Source organism: Haplochromis burtoni, unplaced genomic scaffold (genome assembly GCF_018398535.1).
Source record: "Haplochromis burtoni strain Fernald_Lab_line unplaced genomic scaffold, NCSU_Asbu1 Contig_415, whole genome shotgun sequence".
NCBI classification, from domain to species: Eukaryota; Metazoa; Chordata; class Actinopteri; order Cichliformes; family Cichlidae; genus Haplochromis; species Haplochromis burtoni.
The window spans coordinates 151,010-162,254 of NW_024582776.1; the positions used below are offsets into that span (position 1 = coordinate 151,010).

An 11,245-nucleotide genomic window follows, 5' to 3' on the forward strand; every position below is an offset into this window, starting at 1 on the left:
ATTGTTGAATAACATATTAGCCAGCAGAGATAATTTCTGTATAAATGTTTTTACAATTAATTTCATAAATTAAATGTATTTAAAAACTGACAATACACCCTAGTTAACATGAGCATTTGGGTCTATTGTATTTATCATGAACAAAATATTGATCTCATTCAAGTTAAAATACTTGTTTGCATTGGAGTAACAAAAGAACTCAATGGACTTCGGGGACTCCGTACAACTAGGATTACGTGGTTAGGGGTTTTTTTTTTTGGTTTTTTTTTTTACGTGAACAACAGAATCTGGCAACTCGGTGGGAGGCGACATCGGCAAGAGCTCTATCGGTTTCTTCTCTGACAGCCAGCGTGGAAAGATGGTGCTCGACTTGGACCTGTTTCGAACCGACAAAGGCGGCGACCCCGAAGTCGTCCGTGAGACTCAAAGAAAGAGGTTTAAAGATGTTACCCTGGTTGACAAGCTGGTGGCCGCAGACACAGAGTGGAGAAAATGTAAGTCACTCTGCCGCTAACGTCAACGCGGTGGCTAACGATGCTAATGTTAGCGTAGCCGTCAATGCATCTTATAATGGAGAAGAGTTCACGCCAGACTCCATTTAACAAAATGTCTTTTTTAAACTGTTACAGTTTAATTGTGGTTAACTGTTTGATCCGAAATGGGACCGAACAAGGTTTTTGACTTATTCAGGGTCCACCTGTTTATTCGGCTCATTGTAATACTAAATATAAAATCTTCAGAATAAATTTAGGGAATACTTTTGGTTGTTAGCTTCACTGTGTTGCTGCGCAAGCTAAAAGCTCACTGCACTGCAGTGGTCTGATCTCACTTATGAAAGTCAGTAATTTAAATGGTAAACGTGCTGGTTGGTGTGTTATATTTGCGCCGTATTGATTAGTGGATAGATGTTGTACACTGTTTCTTAAGCAATTCATTGACGTTTGTCTGTCATTTTATTTAGTATAACCAGATGTGAATAGCACGCTAATCTTAGCGCAGCTAGCATAATTCAGCAAATCTAGAAAAGCCATTGTGGTTGTTATTTAATAAGTACCTAGTTATTTAAGACCAAACTTTCACAAGACGAGTCACTAGTTAACCTCCTGTTCCCATTATTCCGTTGACTTAGCTTAATGGGAAACGCTGGCTAACGCCGGGTTAGCTAAACGATGCCGGGTAGTCAATCTGATGCAATCCCAGCCAGCAACATGTCAGGTCAACCTCGCCCTGTAGTGTGACTACTGAGATAGTCAACATGATCCAGTTTTAATAATTTCTTCTGTACATTATTACAGGTATGAAAGTTGCCAAGATAGTGTTATGTTTATATTATTATTTTGGGCTGTTTAATACTTAGTTACTGTAAATCATGTCACCAGGTTATTAGACCAGCTGCTGTGGCACACACACAATCTCATAATGCACTGAGTCACTGATTTTACCCCCTGACAGGCCGCTTCACTGCAGACAACCTGAACAAAGCAAAGAACCTTTGCAGCAAAAGCATCGGGGAAAAAATGAAGGTATTTCAACATAACACTAAATGGGGACTGTTGAGCATTGTATTTGTTTTCCAGTCCCTTCAGAAATAAACAAGGTTTAGCGTTGTCTGTCTTTAACCCTCTGCTTTGTTGCTCATGCAGAAGAAGGAACCAGTTGGAGAGGATGAGGCTGTTCCTGAAGAAGCGCAGAACCTGGAGTCTCTTACGGCTGAAGTTCTGTCGGTATGACTGACTGCACTCTTTTCTGTCTACACGGCATAACTGTTTGTAAGCTGGCAAACAGATCTAACAAGCTTGTTTGCATTTTTTTGTCCTGTGCCAGGCCCTGACAGTAACCCAGATTAAAAAGGTGCGTTTGTTGGTGGATGAAGCGATAGAGAAGATGGACAGTGAGAGAGTAAAGCTGGAGGCGGAACGTTTCGAGTACCTGAGAGAGATCGGCAACCTTTTGCACCCCTCTGTACCCATCAGCAATGATGAGGTGTGTGGTTTGGTTTGAGGGGGGGTTAATACTAGAGCCCAACATTGATCTTGAATGTCTGAAAAGAAGACCGCTAGACTTTTTTTTTTTTTGGTTTGGGCATCAATCGTACTACATGGTCTTTTACATGGTCAGTGCTAGAAGCAGCTTTTTCTTTGTAAATAACATCCACATGTCTGTAATGAATGTGGTTATTGATTTATCATCCATTAAATGGACACAGCCCACGCACAGATCAAAACACCATCATATCATGATGATTTTTCTGTCCTAATTTTCTGCCTTGTTCATTTACCACATCCATAGCAAGGGAAATAGAGCCACCATGAGGGGTCCTGTAAGCCAGCAGTGAGCTGGTGTTGTACACTGAAAAGTTGCAGGCAGGGGAAGAACAGTATAATCATTTATTTAGCTAACCCTTCCTGTTATCAGCTGCACCTTCTAATGCTGATCACCCATAAAGTGAAAAGTAAAACTCGATGACACAAGACTGGATCACCAGCAAATAGCAGGGTGTCTCGCTGTCAAGTCCTGATAATTTATTTAATGTATTGTGCTGTGGGGAGTATTTGCTGGCTTAATCTGGGTCCACGTCACCCAAAAGTGAAAGGTCACTCACCATTCGTGTGAAAGTTATTCATATGCTATAGTCTTCCCAGATAAACAGTGCTCTCCTCACAAACAACATAAAAACACTGATATAATTCCATTAGTTTTTCAGAGTTCCAGAGGTTTGGAGAGTGTGGCTTTCAGGCAATTCTGGCAGCATAATACAGCTTTAACACCTCATTAAAACCTTCAAATAAACTTTGAGCTTTTTGTGAATCTGAAAATAAAAACACATGTTTTCCTTATTAGTAATTCACAGAATCTGGTAGTATAATAAATGTCTTGTCAGTTCAAGATTTTCTGATCATACAATCAAATTGTTTATTGTTTGCTGTCAGGATGCAGACAATAAGGTGGAGCGTACCTGGGGTGACTGCACTGCCCAGAAGAAGTACTCCCATGTTGACCTGGTGGTCATGATCGATGGTTTTGATGGCGAGAGGGGAGCAGTTGTAGCTGGCAGCAGAGGTTATTTTCTCAAGGTACGTTTTCATATGAAGAAAAGTAAGTAGAGAAACAAAGTAACACATAGTAGCATGACCAGGTTTCCCTTTCCTCTTCCTTTCCTTTACTGACCAGCTGTTTATCTCCTCTCTGCTGTGTTCAGGGTCCCCTGGTGTTCCTGGAGCAGGCTCTGATCAATTTTGCCTTAAGGATCCTCTACAGCAAGAACTACACCATGCTGTACACACCTTTCTTCATGAGGAAGGAGGTCATGCAGGAAGTCGCCCAGCTCAGCCAGTTTGATGAAGAGCTTTACAAGGTATGGAGACTGTCTCTGAATTGGAGCATGCAGTATACTTGTTCCAAAGTGGTAAAAATATAAAACCTGTGCATTAGAGATGCAGCAGTTGCATTTTTGTAGATATTGTGTGAATAGTTCTCGTTATTAGATTTACAATCCCAACCGTGTCAAACTGGTATCCTGATGATGATGACAGTGAGTTGAGTGGACTTGGGCAGCCTGCCTGCTCTGAATCCAGTAGAAGATAATTGGAGTGTGGCAGAAAAGAAGATTGGCAACCAACAAATATGTCTATACATGGATTTAGGTTCCCTCTTCAACCTCTCTACGTGTTTCTGTCAGGTCATCGGAAAGGGAAGTGAGAAATCAGATGACAGTTCCATAGATGAGAAATACCTCATCGCCACCTCAGAGCAGCCCATCGCTGCCTTCTTGAGGGAAGAATGGCTCAAACCAGAGGACCTGCCCATCCGCTACGCCGGCTTCTCCACCTGCTTCAGACAGGAAGTGGGTTCCCATGGCCGAGACACCCGTGGGATCTTCAGAGTGCACCAGTTTGAGAAGGTCAGTTTTGTTGAAATTGTGATATTTTTTTGTATAATTACATTTTTAAATTTTTTTTATTCAAAAACAATATGTCAGATTAACACTAATATAGTTTCAAAACCATTAATAACAAAAGTACTTTTTGCTTTTACTTTTAAACATTGTTTCTTCTACATCTGCTTGTAGATTGAGCAGTTTGTCTATGCCTCACCGCATGACGGCAAATCATGGGAGATGTTTGATGAGATGATAGGAACAGCAGAAGAGTTCTACCAGTCACTAGGAATTCCTTATCGTATCGTCAACATTGTCTCTGGTAGGTCAAATACACGCACTCTCACTCCTCATACCACACTGAGCATTTTTAGTTGCTGGACACACACAGACAACACAATACAAGGAATAAATATTTAATTCAGGTCTTTTTATTTTTTAGGGATATTTTTCCTTCTCCATCATTTACTCAGATCTTATATTTTGTAGATGGTCTCACATTGTGAATATCACAGAATCACTGTATTGCAGTACAGTAATATTATACCCTGAGACTACAGCTAACCATACCACAATTGAAAGTGAAAACTTTAAATATATTATAAATATTACATATCCAAGTGTTTTGGTAGGAAGGAAGAAACACAACTACATATTACAGATTTCTTATATCCACACACACACACATTCAGTCTCACCCTAAAGTGAGACGGAATAAATATCAGACGTGAATGTGGCCCATTCTTGAAGGTACAGCATCAAGTCTGTTTGTGTTGGAAACTAAAAGAAATCCAACACAAACAGACAGTTTGTTTTGTTGTTTTTAAATTGTGCATGAAGAAGAAAAGAGAGATACATGGACTGACCTTCACCAAACCAATCATCATGCATGTTTGTACATAAATACCATCCCCCAGTTGGACAGTCATTCATGACTTGAACTATCCACTTCAGTAATTACTTTCAGCACAGTGGACAGACATTGAAAAATGAATGATTGTTTTGCACATGTAGGCCTACAAAATCTAGAACGCATTACAAACAGGATAAATGTGTTCATCATTTAGTCAATATTTAGATTTTTACACTATCTGAACTATCAGTCCAGTATAACTCTGTATAACATCCACTAGGGGTGAATTGTTTGAAGCAGCATGAACAGAGTTGAGTTAAACATGCACAGCAGACAGTTGAAGATGACACAACCAGGCTGCGTCTGGGTCACCTGCACTTGTATGTGGAAAAATGAAGACAGTATGAAAATGCTTCATGAATTTCTTTGTGGTTTATCTGATGGAACTGAAACATTACAAACTGAATTCCTTCTGTAGATAAATTAGATAAACGTAATATCCAGCACTACCTGCTAGGCATTCACCTAACTGTGCTTCAAACAAGCAGAAAGAGTTTTAGATGATTTCTTTATAACTCAACCATGACATAAACCAGGGCTGCCCAATCCCAGTCCTCGAGAGCTACTATCCTGCAGCTTTTAGATGCATCCCTACTCCAACACAGCTGAATCAAATGGTTTGATTACCTCTTCAGCATGCCATCGTGCTTGGCAAAGGCCTGATAACAAGCCATTCATTTGATTCGGGTGTGTGGGAACAAGGATGCATCTAAAAGCTGCAGGACGGTAGCTCTCGAGGACCGGGATTGGGCACCCCTGACATAAACTAACTGCTCTCTCCTTCATGTGTACTGTAGGTGCCCTGAACCATGCAGCCAGTAAGAAGCTGGATCTGGAGGCCTGGTTCCCCGGCTCAGGGGCTTTCAGAGAGCTGGTCTCCTGCTCAAACTGCACAGACTACCAGGCCAGGCGGCTGCGCATCCGCTACGGACAGACCAAAAAAATGATGGACAAGGTGAGTGCTCAGTTCCAACACAGCGTACAAGAACTAATGCAGTTTGTGTGTCTTGTCTGCTATTTCGTAAGGTATCAAAGATAAAGCGAATTACTGGGAAGCAGAAAAATCTTAACTTGCTTCCCCCGTGCACATGCGTTTCACTTTTCTGTAGCCACACTCTAAATTCATATCTCTCGTTGTCTTTGTGTTTTGTAGGCGGAGTTTGTGCACATGTTGAATGCAACCATGTGCGCCACCACACGTGTAATGTGTGCCATCCTAGAGAACTACCAAACTGAAGAAGGAATCATTGTTCCAGAGAAGCTCAGGGAGTTCATGCCTCCTGGTAAGCTGTGCTGGCTTTCTTACCTGTTTACTGCACCTAGAGACTTTTGATGTTAATGCACACTATCATCCCAACTGCGTTTGTCTCCATATAATGGAACAAATTTCAAATGCTTTGCAGCTTTCTTAGAGGAAAAAAAATTGACATTTTTGGAAGTGCTGTCCTGCTGAGAGGTACATGTTAACATCCATATCCGTCAATCGTATGTGTATCCAACACTTGAAGCTGATCACAGGGACTGACTGCTACCCTGCCTCTGTCCCAATTTAAACTAAGATGACTCCTAACATCTCTACATATCATATTTGACACAGTGTCATGACAGTGATTGTTTATATTAGAGATGGTTAGTTTAAAGGCTCAAGGCTTCCCCCTGCTGGCCATTTAAAAAAAATTCAAGTTTAAGAAACGTGACCACAGACTTCACTTCTCATACCCAGAAGCTGCATCCATGCTTTATATATTTATTATTATTATTTATATTATTTACTTTATATGTAGTCTGTGCTCCATTAACATTCTTGTTCAGTGACTGTCAGCAAACAGCTTGCAGGAGCGTAGCTGTCACCCTCTGGTGCATTCTACCAGATGGTTTGAAAAACAAGGGAAAATATGTTTTTAAGACAAGAAATGTAAAATATTGGATATATTAAATGTTTGTTTTTGTTGTTTTTCCCATCTTCAGGTTTGACAGAGATCATTAAGTTTGTCAAGCCAGCTCCCATTGATCAGGAAATGTCCAAGAAATCAAAGAAACAGCAGGAAGGAGGGAAGAAGAAGAAGCAGGGAGGAGGTGGCGGAGACCAGAACCTGCCCGATGCCATAGAGAACATGTCCGTGAACGATTCGTAGACCCCGGCACACAGCAGCAGTGTCGCCTCACCAGCCTCACAGATGCACACTAATAGAACAGACTGTTGCTTGAATTGTAATGATCAGGGATTAGTTTGTCACGCCTCACAAACTAAACCTGAAATTGGCACTTAACGGTAATGTGAATGCTCTGCTCTGTTCCATCTGTGTCCGTCTGAGTGGGTGGTGTTATGTCATCTCATCATTCACATAAAGCTTGCCACAAAAAGGGATCCTTTAGTCAGCCATCCCCAGGTCACTTCACCCCTCTATCACTGTATGACATCACGAACACGAAGCCTAAAGCACAGCTGCCGACACCTCATGGAGCGTGTCGGCAGCTGTGCTGAGTCAGGCTTCTTTTCTGTCAATTTCTGTCATTGATTTGATACAAGCAGTCTTTTGGGAATATGTTATAAAAAGTATGTTTGCAGGATGTTGGGCATTGTTGATAATGTGCTCAAAAACTGTCTGAACTCACCGTTTGTTGACTGTGAGAAGTAAATGGTTGGGTATTTTAACTGTCTGGTTTAGGCTTCTCTTTGCGTTGTCTGACCACAATCATCATTTTCATCCACTGTTTAACACGATGCTCTTCTCCACCTCGAGACGTTGATGTTTCCTGTATGTACTTGCTAAGACAAATATATATATATAATTGCGCATTGATGAAGTGGCACGCACTGTAAACAATAAATACAGTTGAACTGGAAGTTCTTGTGTTTGTTTGTTTGTTTTTAAGTATATGCACAAAGCAGACTAGATCAGTGGTGATGGTAATGTGACTAACCACACAGCAAGCCAGGCTGTTTATTAACCAATTACATTCAAAATGCTTTAATAGGCACCCAGTTCACAAAGTGGAGAGATCTGGTTTAGGAAGGCAAATTAGATGGTAGCAGTTGTTTGCCTGTATATATGTGTGTCCAAGCAGCCGTGCCCCTAATGACTTCAAGCCTGACTGCATTAAAGTTATCAAAGCATCTGAATGTGGTGTAATGAGCCGTGACCGCAGTAAAGAAGGCTAAATCAAATCTCTAGTTAAGGTGTCAATATGAGATCACCAGTAACCGTATGAAAACAAATTCTGAGCTTTTTCTAACACAAACTTCAGTATTCTATAATATTATGGCTGTAAATAGATATGTTAAAGATGCTCTCAGTGTCAAAAGGTTCAGGGTTTTCCTTTAACTTGTCACCGGTCTGGATTTTCTAATACTGCAGAGGTGTTAGGGTGTGTACTACCACATGCCACATCCCCAGTTTCACTCTCAGCCAGCGGCACCTTTGTTACCTGTGTTTACTCGTTTACTGTCTGTTTCTACAGCAACTATTCAATTACATCCCAAAAATAAAATATCTTAAAGAAAAAGCTTAGCTAAGCAAAGAGAAGAGTCAGTCTACCTCTACTTTAGAACAGTCCACACACATGTATGTATTTATATTTATCATTTAATTATTTTTGTCCTGATCTTCGTGTCACGAAAGAGCTTTTAAACACAATAAAACATCTTGCTTAGATGTCTGGCTGGCTGGTTATCAGATAGATGTGCAATAAGCAATAAGGAAGACAAATCAGTTATTCATTAACTCTGACAGACTTTACACTCCCTGCAGTTGGAAGCCAATTCACTCCGTTTGCGGTATATTTACAAAAGGTAAGAAGAAATCTCCAGCACTTCTTTTCTTTATATAGTTGATTAGATCATTTGTATAATATATATTTATTTAAACCTAATTTATGTCTGTCTTTGACAGATCCAGGCTTTAGTTTGGTACGAGTGTTGAGATGAATGACGTGGAAGACGACGTTGAGATCTCCTTTCCAGTAAAGGTAAATGCTGCTCTTTAACAGCCACAGTTTTGTTGCAGAGTGTTGAAAAATATTCTCAGCTCTGAGATTACTTATTTTTTATTCAACTTTATTTGTATACTTGATAGGTAGCAACCAAATATATATATATATATATATAAAAAAACATACTGTGTAAAGTAAAATGCTAAGTAAAGTCCTTATTATTACTATTATTAAAAACAAAAACAACACTTTCCACTTGTTTCTGTAAACTGTAGTTTCTCGGTCGAGTAGAGGTGGTCCGCCCCGATGGAATACAGATCCTGGAAGAAGCCGCTCAGAACCTCAAGGTGAGCCACCGACATATTTAATACATTTACAATGTTATTTTTAGTCGTGCTGGTGTCATAGATCATGCATTCATGTAGTCAGCGACCATCCGGTCCACACTGACAACATGAAGTGTTGAAAAGAGCGCCCAACACCTCTGCCACGCCACATATGAGAAACTGTTATTGAAATCATTCACACTGCTCTGTGGATGTTTTACACAACTTTGAGATCATTTTTCACAACTTTGTAGTTGTTTTGTGTCTTTGTGGCTATTGTTGTCGCTTTTAAGTTGTTTAGTGCTTTGTTGTACGTTTTCATTGTTTGTAGTTGTTTTTCAGCACTTTGTATTTGTTTTGTGGCACTCTGTAGTCATTTTGCGTCTCTTTGTGGTTATTCTTCCGTGTGTGGTTGGTTTGTACCCCTTTGATGTCGCATTTTAGCCTTTTTATGGTTGCTGTGTATTTATTTGTAGTGCCCCGTGCCTCTTTGTTGCTTTGCGTCTCTGTGATTATTTTGTGTGAGTGGTTGTCTTGTTCCTCTTTGTACTTGTTTTGCTCACTTTTATGATTTGTTCTCTGTGTTTGTGGTTGTTTTGTATCCCTATTTTGTTATGTCCTGTCTCTTTATACTCATATCAAGTCTCATAAACCCTTTTACTGCTCATAATAATAGAGCAGCGTCAATGTATCCAGTGCATTGACTCATGACCAAATATGTAAATACCACCAGCCTCTGCTCCACCTAATTGGGCAGCTGGTAAGTGTTAGCTTGCAAACATGCATATATTGGTTTAATTATGCTTGAGCTATTAGAGCCACCGCTTCAGCTCCTACAGGGCTGCTAACATGGCTGCAGACTCTCATTATTGTCTATAATGTACCCCTTTAAAATAGTCTTGTATTCTAGTAGGGAAAGGCCAACTTTGTGTGCATCTGCAGGATTATTTATACTGTTTAAATGAAACAATTTTGTGTGTTTTTGTCATTCCTAGACTTCAGATGAATTCTCCTCTGAGAAAGCTGCAAAGAAGAGCAAAGTCCATCTGTTCCTGTCTCTGAGTGGGATAGACATTTTGGAAAACAAAACCAAGGTGTGTGACAAAAGTGTCCTAATTACAAAACTGCTCATTCTCATGATGTATTCAGCTTTCATGATGTTTTAAAATGTTAATTCTCATCATCTTCCCTTCCCTCAGTTCCTATTGTACTCGTGCAACCTCTCTACTATTTCCTTCTGTGCTGTCCATCCTTCTTCACCCAAAGTTTTTGGGTTTGTGGCCAAGCACCCTGCAGCGGACACGTACCACTGTTATCTGTTTCAGAGCGCAAAGTTTGTGAGTATTCCCAAGGCTGAAACTAAAGACCAACTTTGAAGTCTGCTGTTGGTAGAGCAGAAGACTACAAATCCACAGCTGAATGACATATTCTGGCTTCTAGTGTCCCAGATGTGATTTTTTCTGAATTACTTTTTAGTCTCACGTGCTGGTCTCAGTTATTGGGGACGCCTTTCGGGTTTCAAAGAAGGAGGAGACACACAGAGTAGGACGAGACATAAAAGTGGAGGCACTCCAACATAAGGTCAGTCCTGAGTTGTCATGGCTGTTTTTTTTTCTATTTCTGTCAAAGAACTTACAGAGCTTATGAAATTAAATATTTCCAATGTTCACGAAAGCTTTAAATGAGTCTCTCAATCTTTTTAATGCTTCTTTTTCAGAATAAAATGCTGCAAAGAGAGAATGATAAGCTGAAGAGGAGGCTTGCAGGAGAAACTGATGACTGATGATTGCATACAATGTTGCTGTTGTGGGTACATATAAGTACACAACGAGCGTGAGAGACTGCTTCCTATTAAATTTTACATGATGCTGAAATGTCTGTAATTTTCTTTTCTTTTTTTTCTTATTCAGCGTAGAATCCATTTTAGCTGCTTTACCCAAATCCTTTCTACTAGATGGCAGCAGCGAGTTGTCATTCTCACTGTTGGCAAGTCTCTGGATGCGTTCAAATGTTTTAAAAACATAATAAATATTGCACTTAATTGTTTCACTTACAGTTAAAAATAAAAAACAAGCAAACAAATGCTTTAACATCACTCAGAACACTTTGAGATGTTTGATGAAGTCTGTAATTTTAAAGAGCTGCCTTGTAAGAAATAAAAATGTGTTTCATTTAAACGGCCATTTGTAGTGTAGA

The 11,245-nt window shown here is 40.0% G+C and overlaps 2 protein-coding genes across 2 annotated transcripts; both read left to right on the forward strand.

Moving 5' to 3' along the window:
* Positions 1 to 284: 284 nt before the first annotated feature.
* On the forward strand, positions 285 to 7,638 carry sars1 (seryl-tRNA synthetase 1). Its single transcript, XM_005944807.1, has 11 exons — positions 285 to 494; positions 1,453 to 1,523; positions 1,644 to 1,724; positions 1,825 to 1,983; positions 2,931 to 3,074; positions 3,200 to 3,355; positions 3,680 to 3,901; positions 4,070 to 4,199; positions 5,588 to 5,745; positions 5,944 to 6,073; positions 6,759 to 7,638. Exons 1-11 carry the CDS (start codon positions 359 to 361, stop codon positions 6,923 to 6,925), a joined length of 1,554 nt encoding a protein of 517 aa, XP_005944869.1. The 5' UTR covers positions 285 to 358; the 3' UTR covers positions 6,926 to 7,638.
* An 84-nt stretch (positions 7,639 to 7,722) lies between these two features.
* LOC102290271 (PTB domain-containing engulfment adapter protein 1) lies at positions 7,723 to 11,226 on the forward strand. Its single transcript, XM_005944808.2, has 7 exons — positions 7,723 to 8,583; positions 8,684 to 8,759; positions 8,999 to 9,070; positions 10,045 to 10,143; positions 10,249 to 10,386; positions 10,526 to 10,630; positions 10,767 to 11,226. The coding sequence occupies exons 2-7, from the start codon at positions 8,715 to 8,717 to the stop codon at positions 10,830 to 10,832; spliced, it is 525 nt and encodes a 174-aa protein (XP_005944870.1). The 5' UTR covers positions 7,723 to 8,583; positions 8,684 to 8,714; the 3' UTR covers positions 10,833 to 11,226.
* Positions 11,227 to 11,245: the final 19 nt, after the last annotated feature.

Excerpts from the sequence above, each read along its gene's own strand:
- sars1 (XM_005944807.1), top strand. The coding sequence starts at position 359 with ATGGTGCTCGACTTGGACCTGTTTCGAACCGACAAAGGCGGCGACCCC. Across the intron at positions 1,984-2,930 it reads TACCCATCAGCAATGATGAG|GATGCAGACAATAAGGTGGA; the intron begins GTGTGTGGTTTG and ends GTTTGCTGTCAG. Across the intron at positions 3,356-3,679 it reads TTGATGAAGAGCTTTACAAG|GTCATCGGAAAGGGAAGTGA; the intron begins GTATGGAGACTG and ends TGTTTCTGTCAG.
- LOC102290271 (XM_005944808.2), top strand. The coding sequence starts at position 8,715 with ATGAATGACGTGGAAGACGACGTTGAGATCTCCTTTCCAGTAAAG. Across the intron at positions 10,144-10,248 it reads TTTTGGAAAACAAAACCAAG|TTCCTATTGTACTCGTGCAA; the intron begins GTGTGTGACAAA and ends CCCTTCCCTCAG. Across the intron at positions 10,631-10,766 it reads TGGAGGCACTCCAACATAAG|AATAAAATGCTGCAAAGAGA; the intron begins GTCAGTCCTGAG and ends CTTCTTTTTCAG.